Below are 18,109 nucleotides of genomic sequence, written 5' to 3'. Positions count from 1 at the left end.
GGATGGAGTTTCCTCTGCTTTTTTGGCCATTTCCGGTAGGCGTTTTTCTTTTCCTTTCCGTAACAAGGAACAAAGCAACAACAATGGCGTCCGTGGAATAGTGTCTGCGTGAACAAATGGACCTAGATGACCAGATGATACATTTAATTATGCTGCAAAATCGATCAAAAAGGCGGCGGCGGCGGCGCTGGTATGTAGAACCAAGGGGCACGCTGAGTACGTCATCACAGCATGTGACTAAAACGGACCAATCACGAGAGGTGATCTCCGCAGCATTCTACGCGCAGCAACAATTTTTGCCATGAGACGCAGAGGGGCCGCGCGGGCCAATTCGTCGGTCACGTGATGCAATGTGGGCGTTGTCGGCCGCGGGAGTATAAAGAGGCCTGAGCAGCCTCACCAGATTGACTGTGTGTATAAGTGTATGGGACAGAGAGAAAGGGGTCCAGCATCTCGAGTTACACTTGTATGAGCACATCCTGTTGGCAGGACAGCAAACAAACACACCAGCTGTTTAACCTACATTTCCCAGCAAATTTACTCTTTGTACACTGTGCCATGCTCCCACACCACACATAATCACCTGTTTGGCTCGTTTTATGCCCAAGATCAAGGTCAAGGACCTGGATGAGTGTAGGCAAGCTTCCACTCCTTATAATCCAATAAGGCTTTCTGTTTCTTGTCTGTAAACTCAGCACAGTATAAATTCTGAGAATTTTCACTGTTGAACCAGAGATTGGACTTGATCTTTGCTTTGATTAGTTACAATGGCTGTGAGATCTCAGAAAAATTAACTTGTTCTTCAGTGACACAATTTCCATGTGAAGAGCTTTGTCTGCCTGTGTCAAATTGGGGATTTTGCAACCAGACAAACAATCGGACACTCATCCCATCTGCACACAGGGATGATGTTAACACAAATGAAAATCCAAATGGAAAGATTGTCACACACAAAACAAAACACACTCCTGACCAAATCCAGCTGCAGACATTTTCATGCAAATGCAGAAAGAGTGCAGGCAAGTTAATGAGAAAGACAACAGAGAGAGGATGAATGAGACCTTTTGACCTGATGCAGATGTACTCTGAGATTACTCTAATACATATATAACATCCAAACAAGTAGTACGAGAGCAATTGCCTTACAGCGCCCCAGAGACCTGGGCTGCAAAGGGGCTTTAAGGCTGTTGTAGCACATGGCAGAAAGACAAAACTAGTTTTGCAAATCACCTCACTTTGCTTCTTTTTTTAATGGCCGAGGCTAAGCTGCTATTAGAGGAAACAGTTTAAAAGATGAATGTGTGAGCTGTTATTCTATGGGAGTGGGGTCATCACCCTCACACGTTGAATACATGCAGTTTTTTCTTTATTTCTTTTTTGAACCATTCTCTTCTGACTTTCTCCCTCCCTCTTTACCTCTCGTAACAGACCCAGTCGTGCTTCCTTTTCAGTCATGATGACCCATGCTCAGCTTGGTAGCCAACACGCTTCCAACCTTTATCCGCTCAATTTACATAAACTGGTTGTTGTTATTTATTTATTATGCATGGAAAAAAGGTTTACTAAGTCATACAAATTTCCATCCATCCATCCATTTTCTACCGCTTATCCGAGGTCGGGTCACGGGGGCAGTGGCTTTAGCAGGGACGCCCAGACTTCCCTCTCCCCAGCCACTTCATCTAGCTCTTCCGGGGGTCTCCCGAGGCGTTCCCAGGCCAGCCGAAGGACGTAGTCTCGCCAGCGTGTCCTGGGTCGTCCCCGGGGTCCCCTCCCGGTGGGACGTGCCCGGAACACCTCACCAGGGAGGTGTCCGGGAGGCATCCGAATCAGATGCCCCAGCCACCTCATCTGGCTCCTCTCGAAGCGGAGGAGCAGCGGCTCGACTCTGATATCTTCCTGGATGACTGAGCTTCTCACCCTATCTCTAAGGGAGAGCCCGGACACCCTGCGGAGGAAACTCATTTCGGCCGCTTGTATCCGGGATCTTGTTCTTTCGGTCACGACCCACAGCTGACCATAGGTGAGGGTAGGAACGTAGATCGACCGGTAAATCGAGAGCTTCGCCTTTCAGCTTAACTCCTTCTTTACCACAACGGATCGCTGCAAAGGCCTCATCACTGCAGACACTGCACCGATCCGCCTGGCGATCTCCCGTTCCATTCTTCCCTCACTTGTGAACAAGACCCCAAGATACTTGAACTCCTCCACTTGGGGCAGGATCTCATCCCCGACCTGGAGAGGGCACGCCACCCTTTTCCGACTGAGGACCATGGTCTCAGATTTGGAGGTGGTCTCATCCCAGCCGCTTCACACTCGCCTGCGAACTGCTCCAGTGAGAGTTGGAGATCACGGCTTGATGAAGCCAACAGAACCACATCATCTGCAAAAAGCAGATATGCAATACTGAGGCCACCAAACCGGACCACCTCTATGCCTCGACTGCGCCTTGAAATTCTGTCCATAAAAGTTATGAACAGAATCGGTGACAAAGGGCAGCCTTGGCGGAGTCCAACCCTCACCGGAAACGAGTCCGACTTACTGCCGGATATGCGGACCAAACTCTGACTCCGGTCGTACAGGGACCGAACAGCCCGTATCATGGGGTTCGGTACCCCACACTCCCGAAGCAAACCCCCCACAGGACCCCCCGAGGGACACGGTCAAACGCCTTCTCCAAGTCCACAAAACACATGTAGACTGGGTTGGGCAAACTCCTATGCACCCTCGAGGATCCTGCCGAGGGTGTAGAGCTGGTCCACTGTTCCACGGCCAGGACGAAAACCACACTGCTCTTCCCGACGGACCCTCCTCTCCAGCACCCCTAAATAGACCTTACCAGGGAGGCTGAGGACTGTGATCCCCCTGTAGTTGAGAGACACCCTCCGGTCCCCGTTCTTTAAAAGGGGGACCACCACCCCAGTCTGCCAATCCAGAGCCGCTATCCCTGATCTCCACGCGATCTTGCAGAGGCCTGTCACCAGGACAGCCCCACAACATCCAGTGCCTTTAGGAACTCTGGCCGGGGGGCAATAAGTATACCCACACCTGCTCGGTACCTCTCACCGTGGGCAACTCCAGAGTGGAAGAGAATCCAACCCCTCTCAAGAGGACTGGTAAGAGAGCCCAAGCTGTGCGTGGAGACGAGTCCGACTATATCTACTCGGAACTTCTCGACCTCACACACCAGCTCGTGCTCCTTCACTGCCAGAGAGGTGACATTCCACGTCCCTAAAGCCAGCTTCGAGCTCTCGAGCCCCACCTCCAGGCCCGGCTCCAGAGGGGGGCCCCGGTGACCCGCGTCCGGGTAAGGGAAACCTCGATCCATTCAATGTATTCTTCTGAGGGGTCTTGGGAGCCGTGCTTTGTCTGGTCCCTCACCTAGGACCTGTTTGCCATGGGTGACCCTACAAGGGGCGTGAAGCCCCAGACAACTTAACTCCTAGGATCATTGGGACACACGAACCCCTCCACCACGATAAGGTGACGGCTTCCAGGAGGGGAAGAAAAATTTGAGCAAGGGTGAACTCAGTTTATAGTGTCAGGGACAGACTCCAATATAGGAAGAGCAAAAACTGTAGGGTAGGCAGGATAGGATTGTGCATTTAAAAACTGTGATGATGCAGATTAACCATCATTTTTACAAAAGTAGCAACATTCCTCATTAAATTTAATTCTTAAGGTCATTTTAAAGAATGCTCTAACTCTGCAAACATGAGAGTACATTCCAGAACTTCCACAGGTCTTCTGTAGGAGTGAGGGGCAGGTCATTGAGATTTTTAGCATCTACCAAGTGTGGAAATGAATTACACATAGACATTGCCTCGGTCAAGGGCTTGTATCTTTTCCCCTTGCGCATCCGAGGTCACCACAGTAAGTCATATTTGTATCCCACACAATTTGTTTGGCTCCGTTTTGGAGCAGTATGCCAGATGCAGCTCTACCGCAAACCTCCCATTAATCCAGGCTTAGGACCACCACTGGAGATCTGCAGTGGCTGTATTTTGGGGCATTGGTGGGGAACCAAACCTGTACTCCCTGCTGCAAATGCAGCGCCGTGTACCACCACACAATCAATTTCCTCAAAAGGAGAGGTATGCAGTAGGATTCTTAATTGAACCCTGTTAACAACTGGGATGTAAATAACTGGGAGCCAGTGTGTACCAGAGTACACTGGTACCTCAAAGAATGATCACAATCTGTTCTGTGACGCCCGTTGAACTTCGATTTTGTTGTCTTTCAAAACCGAATGTCCCTTTTTATATTATGATTCATTCCATAGCCCAAATCATGTTATTTCCTGAATATTTTAACTCATGCAAGAATAAACAGATGCTAAGCAGTCCAAAATCATTGTTAAAAACAATAAAACAGATTTTAAATACTCTTTGAATGGTAATAAATATAGCGTTACAGAACCCAATGGAGTCTTAACTCAGTGCTCCTTATCAAGCATCACTAACTGATGGACTTACATGCGCACCACCAGTCACAGAATATTGAAACCAAATTGTGTTGTCTAAAACAGATGCTCAATAAACAAGCTGGGAGTCCTACCAAGTCAATAACTATGGAACAAAAACAGTAAGTAACAATCTATCAAAATAACACAAGTAACATAATTAAACATCACTTATAGAAGCAAAACCTCTGCTTGGTCATCCACATACAGTAGCTGCTCATCTGTGACTCTCATGCCACCGAAACATAACACAAAAATACTTGGACACCGCTGGAGTCTTTAGAACTTAGAATGCGTTCACTTACTTCAAGCAGGCTTAAGTGCGAGCTGAAATTAGCTTGCGCTTTTTTGTTCTGTCTAATATAGTGACGATAACATAAGGTGCAGCAAACATCAGTTCACAATAGAAAGTTCACAAATAAAAAATACAAATAAACAAATATAAATGCCCAGGTCTACTAAGCTGTACTGATTCCTCACATGATAGGATAATGTTTTGTAAGATGATGGTTCAAACTTTGAAAATTCGGGAAGAATAGGAAACTTGGATAACAGTAATTGTATTATCAATAATAATATAATGCTGTATTGACTTATTTGCAGCAATAGAGGTATGTTTACCATAACTGTATTATTACATGGTATTATTACTACTAAAATGATGATAGTATGTCGCTGTTATTGGCAGCACCTCTGTGAACATGGACACCTACTCCAGGGGAATGAAAGATATCGTAGGGATGAGAATTGAAAACTGGCGGTTCCCTGTAATTTGATTCAGCAGCCCAGTCTCTTAGCCCAGGTGACGGTGGTAACGTGGGTCCGAGCCTAGAGCAGGACCGCACCGGATGACCACCACCGTATGCGCTCCAAGATAGAGATATTGAGATTTCATGTGACAAGAGTGACTTTCGACATACTAGCCTTACACCTCAGACACTACACTAACATTGTATTGTTTTTACTAATTTACAACACTGCTAGACCAGCATGGATGTAAACACCATTGTACATTACGCTACATTGCAATGTACACAGCAACAGTGTACGCTCATATACAACTAGTGGCACTTCCAGTATTATGAATGATATTTTTCCACTGGATATTTGTGTTTTAGTGTATTTTTATTTATCTTTTCACCATCCATCCATCCATCCATTCTCTGTACCGCTTGGCCCCACTTGGTACAGCAGTTGTCTTTTATCCATGTAATTGTTTTGATATGTAAAGTATGTTTTATAAATACTTCTAGAAAAGTGCAATAAAGATGGCCATTCATTTCATGTAATTTTAAGGAAAAATACTTTATGGAGCTATATATTGTTATCGGGAAATAAAATTACCTATATTGGGATATAAATTATTGTCCATTTCGCAGATATCTTTTGTAATATCATATAATATGATGATATAAATAAGGATGACATGATGTCAATGATTTAATTCCTTCACCCAATAAGAATTGACACGAGTATTGATAAGGAATTGGATCAATAAGCAGTGTCGATAATGGAATCAGAATTGCTAAATTCTTAGAAATTCCCATCCCTAAGAGAGACAATAATTCTAATTGCCAGTAATTTCAAAGACTATCCTACATCACTAAAGTTTCCTTCAAGAGTGACATCTTGTAAATCACAAAGCCTCTGGGATTTCACCAGAGCATTCTAAAATGTATGTATCCGTGTCTATCCATTTACTCAGCCGGGAGCCTGGGAAGCTTCCATAGTTTCAGCAGGCACAGCACAGGGTCAATGGTAGGGGTAGTCCACCCCCCACTGCCATTAATATAAGTGGGAGTTTACTCAATGCCTCCATTACACTGACCATTGTGTTCATTTGTCAACTTGCACTCCAGGGGTAAGCTATTTGAGGGCAAATTCTTGCTCGCTACCTCCAGAACGAACATTTTCCCAAATGATATGTACCATTATATGTATGTATTGGGAGGGCTCAGGGAAATGCAGTAAAAATTGCAAGATTAAGAAGTCCTGCAGAGTACGTTGCTTGGCTAGGCTTGTGGGGAGAGAGTTCGGTCTCAACGGACCAATGTTGCTGCTGGGAAAAGTCCCATTTACTTTACATTGATTACAGAGCACCATGACTGTGTTTGGATATGCACAATAAATACAAGTCAAATGTATTGGAAACACATAAGAATACTGATATATAGAAAACAGATGGATGTACTGTATACCCAGACATTCTCTAAATCTTCCTCACATATACACAAGCGCAAATGCAAAGTATGAAACCACTTTCAAACAAGTTGTCTTCCACATGAAGCACAAGCAAATGCATGGCCAGCTCTACACGATGTTCATGCAAAATAATATTTCGTTTCAACAAAAGCTCTACACTATTATTTTTCTGTGTTCGAAACATTTCTGCATGTGGTCTAGATTGAGAGCGAGATAAAGTAATTTGAAAATTAAAAGTGCTACCTTAAAGGCACATTGAGGCTTTTCAAAATGTTTTGAAAATTTTTGGAAATTAATCAGGTAATGCGTTCGAATAAAGTTGACGAAAAGTTGAAACACAAATTAGGGTGATAATGTACCAGTCAAAATAATTTGGCACAGTAATACAGTTTCATTTCATTTTAATTAAAACACGGTATGTTTTCACGTAAACAAGTCTAGTTAGTCCTAAATTCCAACAAAGGGAAATCTATGTGGTAGTAGGTTGGTTTGAAGTAAGACTAAAGGTGCAAAACAAAATTGATTGAAAATGTATTTATTATGCTTTAAATACAGTCAAACTAAGCAGGGTTATTTTTGATCTGGGAGATCTGTCATTCGTCACAGTGGCATGTACAGTTTTTTTTTTAAAGTGTTGCACACACACACACACAGTACATAATCATATGAGGCTTCTTTACATCTGGATCTGAGAAGGTTGTTCACGTGAATGTCACCAGATGCCTGAGCCACCTCATCTGGCTCCTCTCAATGCAGAGGAGCAGCAGCTCGGCTCGTTGAGCCCCGCCGGTATGACGAAGCTTCTCACCCTATCTCTAAGGGAGTGCTCGGACACCCTGAGGAGGAAACTAATTTCAGCTGCTTGTATTCACGGTCTTGCTCTTTCAGTCACGACCCGCAGCTGATGACCATAGGTTAGGCTAGGAGCGTAGATTGACCGGTAAATGGAGAGCTTTGCATTTCAGCTCTGCAGGTTCTCTTCCCCGACCTGGAAAGGGCACTCCACCCTTTTCCGGCTGAGGAGCATGACCATAGATTTGGAGGTGCTGATTTTCATCCCAACGGCTTCACAATCAGCTGCGAACCACTCCAGCGAGAGTTGAAGATCACAGCTTGATGAACCCATCAGAACCGCATCATCTGCAAAAAACAGGGACATAATACTGTTGTCACCAAACCAGACCCCCTCAACACCTCGGCTGCACCTAGAAATTATGTCCTTTAAGGTACTGAACAGAATCGGTGACAAAGGGCAGTCTTGGAGGAGTCCAACCCTGACTGGAAATCTCTCCGACTTACTGCCGGCAATGTGGCCCAAGCTCTGACAACGGTCGTACAGGGACCGACCAGCCCTCATCAAGGGGATCAAGGCCTCATCAAATGCTCTTCAAACGCCTGTTTGGAACATCCCACAGGCTAATTGGGAACAGGTGGGTGCCATGATTGGGTATAAAAGGAGCTGCCCTGAATTGCTGAATCATTCACAAGCAAAGATGGGGCGAGGTTCACCTCTTTGTCAACAAGTGCGTGAGAAAATAGTCGAACAGTTTAAGGACAATGTTCCTCAACGTACGATTGGAAGGAATTTAGGGATTTCATCATCTACGGTCCATAATATCATCAAAAGGTTCAGAGAATCTGGAGAAATCACTGCATGTAAGCGGCAAGGCCGAAAACCAACATTGAATGCCCGTGACCTTCGATCCCTCAGGCGGCAGTGCATCATCATTGTGTAAAGGATATCACCACACAGGCTCAGGAACACTTCAGAAAACCATTGTCAGTAAATAAATTTCGGTGCTACATCCGTAAGTGCAACTTGAAACTCTACTATGCAAAGCAAAAGCCATTTATCAACAACACCCAGAAACGCCGCCGGCTTCTCTGGGCCCGAGCTCATCTAAGATGGACTGATGCAAAGTGGAAAAATGTTCCGTGGTCCGACGAGTCCACATTTCAAATTGTTTTTGGAAATTGTGGACGTCGTGTACTCTGGGCCAAAGAGGAAAAGAACCATCTAGACTGTTGTGTACACAAAGTTCAAAAGCCAGCATCTGTGACGGTATGGGGCTGTTTTAGTGCCAATGGCAACTTACACATCTGTGAAGGCACCATTAATGCTGAAAGGTTTTGGAGAAAACATTTGCTGCCATCCAAGCAACGTCTTTTTCATGGACGCCCCTGCTTATTTCAGCATGACAATGCCAAACCACATTCTGCACGTGTTACAACAGTGTAGCTTCATCGTAAAAGAGTGCGGGTACTAGACTGGCCTGCCTGCAGTCCAGACCTGTCTCCCATTGAAAATGTGTGGCGCGTTATGAAGTGTAAAATACGACAACGGAGACACCGGACTGTTGAACAGCTGAAGTTGTACATCAAGCAAGAATGGGAAAGAATTCCACCTACAAAGCTTCAACAATTAGTGTCCTCAGTTCCCAAACGTTTATTGAATGTTGTTAAAAGAAAAGGTGATTAACACAGTGGTAAACATGACCCTGTCCCAGCTTTTTTGGAACATGTTGCAGCCATAAAATTCAAAAGTTAATGATTATTTGCTAAAAACAATAAAGTTTATCAGTTTGATAATTAAATATCTTGTCTCTGTAGTGTATTCAATTAAATATAGGTTGAACATGATTTGCAATTCATTGTATTCTGTTTTTATTTATAGTTAACACATCGTCCCAACTTCATTGGAATTGGGGTTGTATTTGCTGTGTTTTGTGTTTTTTTTCAGGAAATTCCAGACACCTTATTCAAATATTATTTTAAAACACAAGCCTCAATTGAAGAATGTGTTTTTTTTATATTTATTTTGTTACTTCTTCGAGTTCAATGAGAACATAAACTGTTGTTTGAATATTGTTACTTTGAAAGTGACGACAACATACTGCATTTATTTTTAAATTACAATTTATGCTATATATGATGACATTCCATACCTCAGCTTGAATTTATTATCCTAAACTGGACCTTTAGTGGAGGTGTACTGTATTAGAACATTCAGCTCCAGGAACAAAAAGCATGAGCGTTAATACGTTCAAAAATTTGCAGCGTTAAAACAGATCATAAAAAGGTGTAAAATTTAATTCTCGGCAGTTATGTTGTTCTTAATTTCTCTTCACCATTCTTTTTTCTCCTCAAGCAAAAGTAAGCCACCCTCCCAGATGTCCCCGAGCAAGTCCAGTGGAGGAGAGTTCTGTGTGGCAGCCATCTTTGCCTCCTCCCGATCATGGTTCATCACGAACCCCACCATGAAAAGAGAGAAAGGTTCGGTTAAATTATAAGGTCACTGCAATTGCTGGAGAAATTGCGTGTGAATGCTGAACTGCTGATTGAAATCATGCGGTTGAATGAGGTGAATACGTAGAAGTTGAAACCATGCGAATCGGTTGAGAAATAAGGAAACTGGAGCTAGATTTGGAAAAAAAATGGAATTTCAGGCTTTCATTTTGAAATTTTGGGAATGGGAATGTTGGCTTGAATGAGCTGAACACGTAGGAGTTGGAACGGTGCGAATCGGTTGAGAAATGTTGAAGCAGCAGTCAAAAATGTAGACTACGTCCTAACTTGGAAATTTTGTGGGTCAAAAAGTGGAAAAATTTGGTGAAAATGGTGGAAATTTTGGAATGTTGAACATCGATCCCAAAGTGAATTGAATGAGCTGAACATTTTGAATTTCGAATGGGAACGACGTGAATGTGTTTTGTTGAATGACGATGTAATTTGAAGGAGGTTACCGACTGTAAGGTAGTGGTAGAGGAGAGTGTGGCTAGACAGCATAGGATGGTGGTGTGTAAAACGACTCTGTTGGTGGGGAGGATTATTAAGATGAGAAAGGCATGTGGTGGAAGCTGAGAAAGGAAGAGTCTTGTGCGGCTTTTCGGGAAGAGGTGAGACAGGCTCTCGGTGGACAGGAGGAGCTTCCAGAATACTGGACTACTACAGCCAAGGTGATCAGAGAGACAGGCAGGAGAGTACTTGGTGTATCTTCTGGCAGGAAAGGGGGGTGAAGGAGACTTGGTGGTGGAACCCCAAAATACAGGAAATCAAGGAAAGAGGTTAGCTAAGAAGAAGTGGGACACTGAGAGGGCAGAGGAGAGGAGAAAGGAATATATTGAGATGCGATGTAGGGCAAAGGTAGAGGTGGCAAAGGCAAAACAAGAGGCATATGATGACATGTATGGCAGGTTGGACACTAAAGAAGGAGAAAAATAATCTCTACAGGTTGGCCAGACAGAGGGATAGAGATGGGAAGGATGTGCAGCGCGTTTGGGTGATTAAGGATAGATATGAAAATGTGTCCGACTGGTTAGAGCGTCTGCCTCACAGTTCTGAGGTCCGGGGTTCAATCCCCGGCCCCGTCTGTGTGGAGTTTGCATGTTCTCCCCGTGCCTGCGTGGGTTTTCTCCGGGCACTCCGGTTTCCTCCCACATCCCAAAAACATGCATGGTACGTTCATTGACGACTCAAAATTGCCCGTAGGTGTGAATGTGAGTGCGAGTGGTTGTTTGTTTGTATGTGCCCTGCGATTGGCTGGCAACCAGTTCAGGGTGTACCCCGCCTCCTGCCAGATGATAGCTGCGATAGGCTCCAGCACTCCCGCGACCCTACTGAGGAGAAGCGGCTCAGAAAATGGATGGATGGATGGATGAAAATGTGTTGACTGGTGCCAGTAGTGTGCTGGATAGATGGAAAGAATAATTTGAGGAGTTAATGAATGAGGAAAATGAGAGAGAAGGAAGAGTGGAGGAGCCAAGTGCGGTGAACCAGGAAGTGGCAATGATAAGTAAGGGAGAAGTTAGAAAGGCATTAAAGGGATGATAAATAGAAAGGCAGTTGGTCCTGATAACATTCCTGTGCAGGTATGGAAGAGGTGGCTGTGGAGTTTTTGACCAGCTTTTCTGTATCTATTGCATGAGAAGATGCCTGAGGAATGGAGGACAAGTGTGCTGGTGCCTATTTTTAAGAACAAGGGTGATGTGCAGAGCTGTGGGAACTATAGAAGAATAAAGTTGATGAGCCACACAATGAAGTTATGGGAAAGAGTAGTGGAGGCTAGACTGAGGACAGAAGTGAGTATTTGCGAGCAACAGTATGGTTTCATGCCTAGAAAGAGTACCACAGATGCATTATTTGCCTTGAGGATGTTGATGGAAAAGTACAGAGAAGGTCAGAAGGAGCTACATTGTGTCTTTGTAGATCTAGAGAAAGCCTATGACAGAGTACCCAGAGAGGAACTGTGGTACTGCATGCGGAAGTCTGGAGTGGCAGAGAAGTATGTTAGATTAATACAGGAACAGTGGTGAGGTATGCTCTAAGTGTGACAGAAGAGTTTAAGATGGAGGTGGGACTGCATCAAGGATCAGCCCTAAGCCCCTTCCTGTTTGCAGTGGTGACGGATAGGGTGACAGATGAGGTTAGACTGGAATCCCTGTGGACCATGATGTTTGCAGATGACATTGTGATCCGCAGGGAGCAGGTGGAGGAACAGTTATAAAGTTGGAGGCATGCACTGGAAAGCAGAGGAATGAAGATTAGTTGACATAAATCAGAATATATGTGCATGAATGAGAGGGGTGGTGGGGGGAGAGTGAGGCTCCAGGGGGAACAGATAGCAAGGGTGGAGGACTTGAAATACTTGGGGTCAACCGTCCAGAGCAATGGTGAGTGTGGTCAGGAAGTGAAGAAGCAGGTTGCAACGGGTGGAGGAAGGTGTCAGGTGTGTTATGTGACAGAAGAGTCTCTGCTCGGATGAAGGGCAAAGTTTATAAAACAGTGGTGAGGCCAGCCATGATGTACGGATTAGAGACAGTGGCACTGAAGAGACAACAGGAAGCAGAGTTGGAGGTGGCGGTAATGAAGATGTTGAGGTTCGCTCTCGGAGTGACCAGGTTGGATAAAATTAGAAATCAGCTCATCAGAGGGACAGCCGAGGTCCGATGTTTTGGAGACAAAGTTAGAGAGAGCAGACTTTGATGGTTTGGACACGTCCAGAGGAGAAATAGTGAGTATATTGGTAGAAGGATGATGAGGATGGAGCTGCCAGGCAAGAGAGCTAGAGGAAGACCAAAGAGAAGGTTGATGGATGTCGTGAGGGAAGACATGATGGCAGTTGGTGTTCGAGAGGAGGATGCAGGAGATAGGCTTACATGGAAAAGCTGAAAGGGGATGTTGATGAAAATAAAAAGAGGGGGGGCTATTTTAGCTGTTCATCCGCTCCCATTGATTTGAATTGAACCTGCCGAGATGAGCATCGCTGGCGAGAATGAATGAAAGATTTGCTATTTCATCCGCCACTGTTACATCATAAATCATGAATATACTGTAGTTAAGTATTGTTGTAAAACTGAAGCTGTCATTGCAAACAAAGCACTTTTTTACAAAATATTAGCTAAATACCAGTTGGTGTGTTCAATACTTTTTCCCTGTGATATTTCACATTATTACAAACAAGTTAATTTCTGATCTTATTTGTATGTATGGATTACTTGGGTTGTTTCCCCACATCTGGTGAAATTTTCATGTCAATAGCACCTTTGGAAGTACGTTTAGTGAGAAAAATGACGTGACAGGTTAGATACTTATTTCAGCCGCTGTATCCAAACGCTCAATGTGCAGGTGTGCGTCGGCAACTTTTATTTTTAAACGATGGTCTGGTCCAAACAGGTTTGACTGCATTGCACAGTGTGCCGCAGGCCTTAATCTGCCTATAGTATTTCCTCATCGGTGGAATCATCATCATTATCATTATGTTGTGTGTGTGCGCGTGTGTGTATGTGTGTGTGTGTGTGAGACTTATGACTTTTGACTGTTTTTGTGGAAAGCTTTTTTAATGCAATGCTTGTGAATGCTTGAAAAGTGCTATATACTGTAAATAAAGATTGGTTGATTGATAGATTGAAACTGACGGCTGACAGTTACCATTTCCACCAGCTTATGACTCTCGGCTATAACATGCATTGCTTTTTATACATTGTTTTTCATCCTGATTTCAGATCAGCCAAGGCAAACTGTTATCGACTCACTGTACATCATAAGCTGCTATGGTAACTTGGTAGAGCATGTTCTTGAACCTCGGCCAATAAGCACCGCCCAAAAGATAAGCGAAGACACCGCTTTGGAACTTTGTACCTCTCCAAGGGCATGCTGGACTTTAGCAAGGTGACACATTTTTTACTTTACCTGACCGTAGTATGAAATCATTCAGTCATGCTCATTGGTCTTTTAATTGATGTTGTATTCAAACAGAACTCTGCAATGGATGGAGCTGCAGCCACCCTTCAACTCCAAGCATCCATTAGTTTTGGCCTCCAATAAAGTGCAGTACTGTCAGTACCTTTTGGCAGGTAAACCTGATTAAGATGGCATGTTCTTATTGTAAAAATATACAGATACTTTTCTTCTACACTACACACTGGAAATATTGCAACAGTGAGGCCAATTTTGGCTGGAGACTTAAAACATTTGGGTCTGACATCAAAAGATGCACGATGAGACTAGATATCAACATTTCTACTTTTATTTTACAGTATTCATATCTAGCTATGAAGACATCTTACATGATATCACCTGTTGTTTGAGCCCACTATTTATCATGTGAGAAATAAGTTTTAGAACATGACATGACAGGTGTGTTTTGTTGCCTAGGTGTGTCCTATTTCATTGATTATTCAAAGCGTAAATAGCGCTCATCAGTTTCAGATATGAGCTTTGCCTGGGTAAATTACCTTTATACTAGTTAGATGTGTAACCAACATGAAAACGACAGAGCTGGCCGTGGGTAAAAATGAAGATAGGGATTTACAGACATTAGTCAAAGCCAGTATAACCATTTGGAAAGTCCTCAAGGAGAAAGAGACCATTTCACTACTCCACATCAATGTTTAAAGCTTGAAATTGACTAATCAGCTTCACAGAGTGTTATGAGCGACAGGCAAGTCGAAAGTCCTCCGGTAAACTGGCCGAATGCAAGACAAGATGCCAAAAACTAATAATTTATGATTAGTCAATTTCAAGCTTTTAACATTGATGTGGAGTAGTAAAATGGTCTCTTTCTCCCAACAAGGCGACATCTTCATACTTCTGGGTCCGAGAGTACAAAAATAAGCAAGTTGTGGATGAGAATAGCAGTTAGAGTTGCTAGCTTAGGCTATTCCAATTGCCCCTAGTCTTAAAATATCTAGACTGTACCATGGGATTGGCAGCGAGGAACAAGGTCAGCGGCGCAAAGCGAAGCCAAAATGGTATGTCTAATAACACACAGATAACAACTGCGTGCTAACAAGAACTGTATTTAACATACACCAACCACTACTAACAATGTGTCGTAACACTTGTTGCAGTAAGCCATACACTACGCCATACGTACTATGCTTTTTGACAACTAACTTCAGCCGAAAGGTGGACTACATCCTGGACTGGTTGCCAGTCAGTCGCAGGGCAAGGGACAGACAACCATTGAGTCACATTCACACCATCACTGTTTATTTATTTATTCCTGTCCAACCCCCAGAATCATAGTGGCACCTCCCGGCTTCCCCGTCCTCTATTAACCAGGAAGTAGCTTGCTAACTAACAAACAGATGGACAAACAAACCCAAATGCAAAGCTCTATTAATTGTTTTCATATTTATTAATAGTTCAACCTTGGTTGAGGTCTGTGTTCCACTTAGTGCCATTTGAGTTTTTATAATCATTATGGCATTGCTAAAACAACAAATGTAGTGGTAGTACAAAATCTTCAGTTTTCAGCAAAGAATGTCAGTAAAAGATTACTAGAACATCTGAACTTTATTTGGGGTTAATCAGAGGCACTTTAAATGGTGGCAGGTGTGCTGACTCCCATTAAAATGAGTTTGATTAATTCTGAAAACAGCCACATCCAAGTTATAAGAGAGTGTGCACACTTGTGCAACCACATTATCTCCGTTGTTTATTTGTACTTTCCCTCTCCAAAACATAGTTTTTAAATTGAGTTGTGCAGGATATAGGCTTCATTCATGGTGAAAATTTTTTTGAAACTGGTGTATTGAAATGTTTTCATCTCACAAAAACTTGGCATTTGAACAGGGGTGTATCGACTCTGTATATCCACTATACATTTGCGCTTTTCCGAAAAACATCATGTTAGGCTAATTGAAGACTTTCAATTATCCATAGGTGTGAATGTGAAAGTGATTCAACAAGACATTTTTTTGGTCTGTTTGGTTCTACTTAAACATGTAATGCTCATGTCAATAAGCAGCCACCCTGACATCATTTTAAATCTGAGGGTTTCCATCTGAAATGCCACTTTACAAATGCAGAACAAGCTTGGATGGTCATACACAGTATAAATCATTCCATCCTCTGGATTGAGCTTGCACTATCTGGATGATTCAGGTCTAACTGGTAGAATATTTTCTCAAATGTGTGTTTATAATCTCCCCAAGTGTCAGAGTAATGAGGATAAGTTTGAGTGATGTTCACAGGCGTCATATTCCATCATTACGTCTGCCAAAATGGGCAGTGGAACTTGAACGCATAATGAGAATTTGCATTGCATTTGAATTCAATTAGTTGCCAAATAACAGTGATGTTTCTGTATTCGCCGAACTAGTTAAGTGTGACCAAAGCAGGGCTAAAAGCATATTTTTGGCTCCAAATTCATTGTTGTGTTCTTGCCATTTTCCCTCTGGGACAGATTTATTTATCAACAGTACCACTTTTGACCAAGTCTGTCTTGGAATGCCATCTTAAATTTTTGTGCTAGGCTTTTGAAGCACACTCTCGAGATCATGTTTCTCAGCATGATCCCTTTGCCAGCCTTTTTTTTTTTTTATTATTGTCTCCTGCAGGGCTGTGCAGTGCAATGAAGAAGTGTTCTAGGAGAATAAGAATAACCATACAACAAATTAAAGCCCAGCCATACACCCCTTGTCCAACTGCCTTTTGTAAAGCTTTACAACCAGGCCACTGTTGAATCCTGAAGCGATGGATTGCCAAAGAAGTTACGAGAACTAGACAACAAGATGTGTGTAGATGTGTACATTAAATGACGTGTAGATGATAAAGCGCGAGAGACCATCTTTAAACTAATTGTGTATGTATCCACGCCTCTAGAATGTGGTACTGTACATAGCAAAAAGCAAGCAGGACTTGATTGACAGGTCTTGGTCTCTGGTCTCAATGTTCTGTATTGGATAACTCCATCTAATTAAAAATGCATTATGCCGGTAAACTAATAGGATGGGTAGAGGAAGGACCAGGGCCAGGCCAGATCACAGACTCTAGGATGAAAGGATAATAGGCAACAATGGTTTCACTTCTTAGTCACTATCACCATCCATCTGAAGCAGCTACTGGGAGAACTGACCCCAGGGCCAATGAATAGCGACAGACAGTTTGGTCTTTGGAAGATTAAGAAAAAATATTTATTTACAAATTAGACAAAACAAACATTTTGTCTTTGTATGAGTTTTGTTATTATCATACTGTGTTTTGGTGGGATATGACATGTTTAAAACAATTTTATGAATGTCACAATTAGCCTATTCACCTTCTTTTTCCTAGCTTTTAGAGCTGAACAATAATTCATGGCAGCACCCCAGTAACTGCCTATAGAGTATACCTCGGTTATTCGCGTGGGATAGGGACCGAGCAATGCCACAAGTAGCTAAAAACTGCAAGTAATTGACACTCTCCACCCTTAAAATGTTTAGAACTGACGATGCAAAAGAGTATTTCTCTCCTTCCTGATAACTGATCGATGTTTTGCATATTCGTCATATTTAAATGTTTCACATCATCAAGGCAATTTTACATGTCTCGCAAAGATAACCAAACTAAATATGCATTCCAGTTTCTAAATGTCGAATTCATTAATTTAGAGGGAAAAAATCCAAACATTTCTGTCTCTGTCCCTGTGTGAAAAACTAATTGCCCCCCACTGTTGATTAACCACAGTTTTTGGAACGCTGTGTTCAATTTCACTGGCCACACACAGGCAATGATTACTGCCATATTTGTTCAATCAACATATCACTCTAATAGTACCCGTCAGACAAAGTGAAGTAAGCTACACGATCTAAAAAAAGAGATGTATCATGCCAAAAACCAAAGAAATTCAGGAACGAATATAGTGAGTGATTTAAATCTATTAGTCTGAAAAAGGTTACAAAGCCGTTGCCAAGGCTTTCGGACTGCAGCAAACCATAGTCAGATCCCTTTTCCACAAATAGTGGAAACTGCGAATAATGGTGAACCTTTTCCGCTATGATGCTTGCCTTTTCTCATTGTCTCTTGCACCCCGCCTCCTCCTCCTCCTCCTCCTTCCTCTGAGGGAGGGTCGTTTACCTCAAGGCATTGCTGCCCTCTATAGGGTGCCATTCCTCATTGCAATTATCCAGAGGCTTGACGATCACATATAAACTGCACTAGACCCTTCCCCACCCATCCCCGTTA

General features: G+C 43.1%; 1 protein-coding gene across 8 annotated transcripts in view; it reads left to right on the top strand.

Annotated features, from left to right (window-relative positions):
• The window catches only part of bcas3 (BCAS3 microtubule associated cell migration factor), a 403,546-nt gene that overhangs the window by 117,623 nt on the left and 267,814 nt on the right, over positions 1 to 18,109 (top strand). For all 8 annotated transcript variants that reach the window (XM_061781698.1, XM_061781697.1, XM_061781693.1 and 5 more), the window contains 3 exons: positions 9,810 to 9,934; positions 13,663 to 13,828; positions 13,916 to 14,013. In XM_061781698.1, coding sequence (XP_061637682.1) covers positions 9,810 to 9,934; positions 13,663 to 13,828; positions 13,916 to 14,013 — 389 coding nt within the window. The remainder of the gene's footprint in view (positions 1 to 9,809; positions 9,935 to 13,662; positions 13,829 to 13,915; positions 14,014 to 18,109) is intronic.

Source organism: Phyllopteryx taeniolatus, chromosome 8 (assembly GCF_024500385.1).
Source record: "Phyllopteryx taeniolatus isolate TA_2022b chromosome 8, UOR_Ptae_1.2, whole genome shotgun sequence".
Classification (NCBI taxonomy): Eukaryota; Metazoa; Chordata; class Actinopteri; order Syngnathiformes; family Syngnathidae; genus Phyllopteryx; species Phyllopteryx taeniolatus.
The sequence above is the reverse complement of the archived record's forward strand: the minus strand, read 5'-3'. Positions and strand labels throughout refer to the sequence as shown.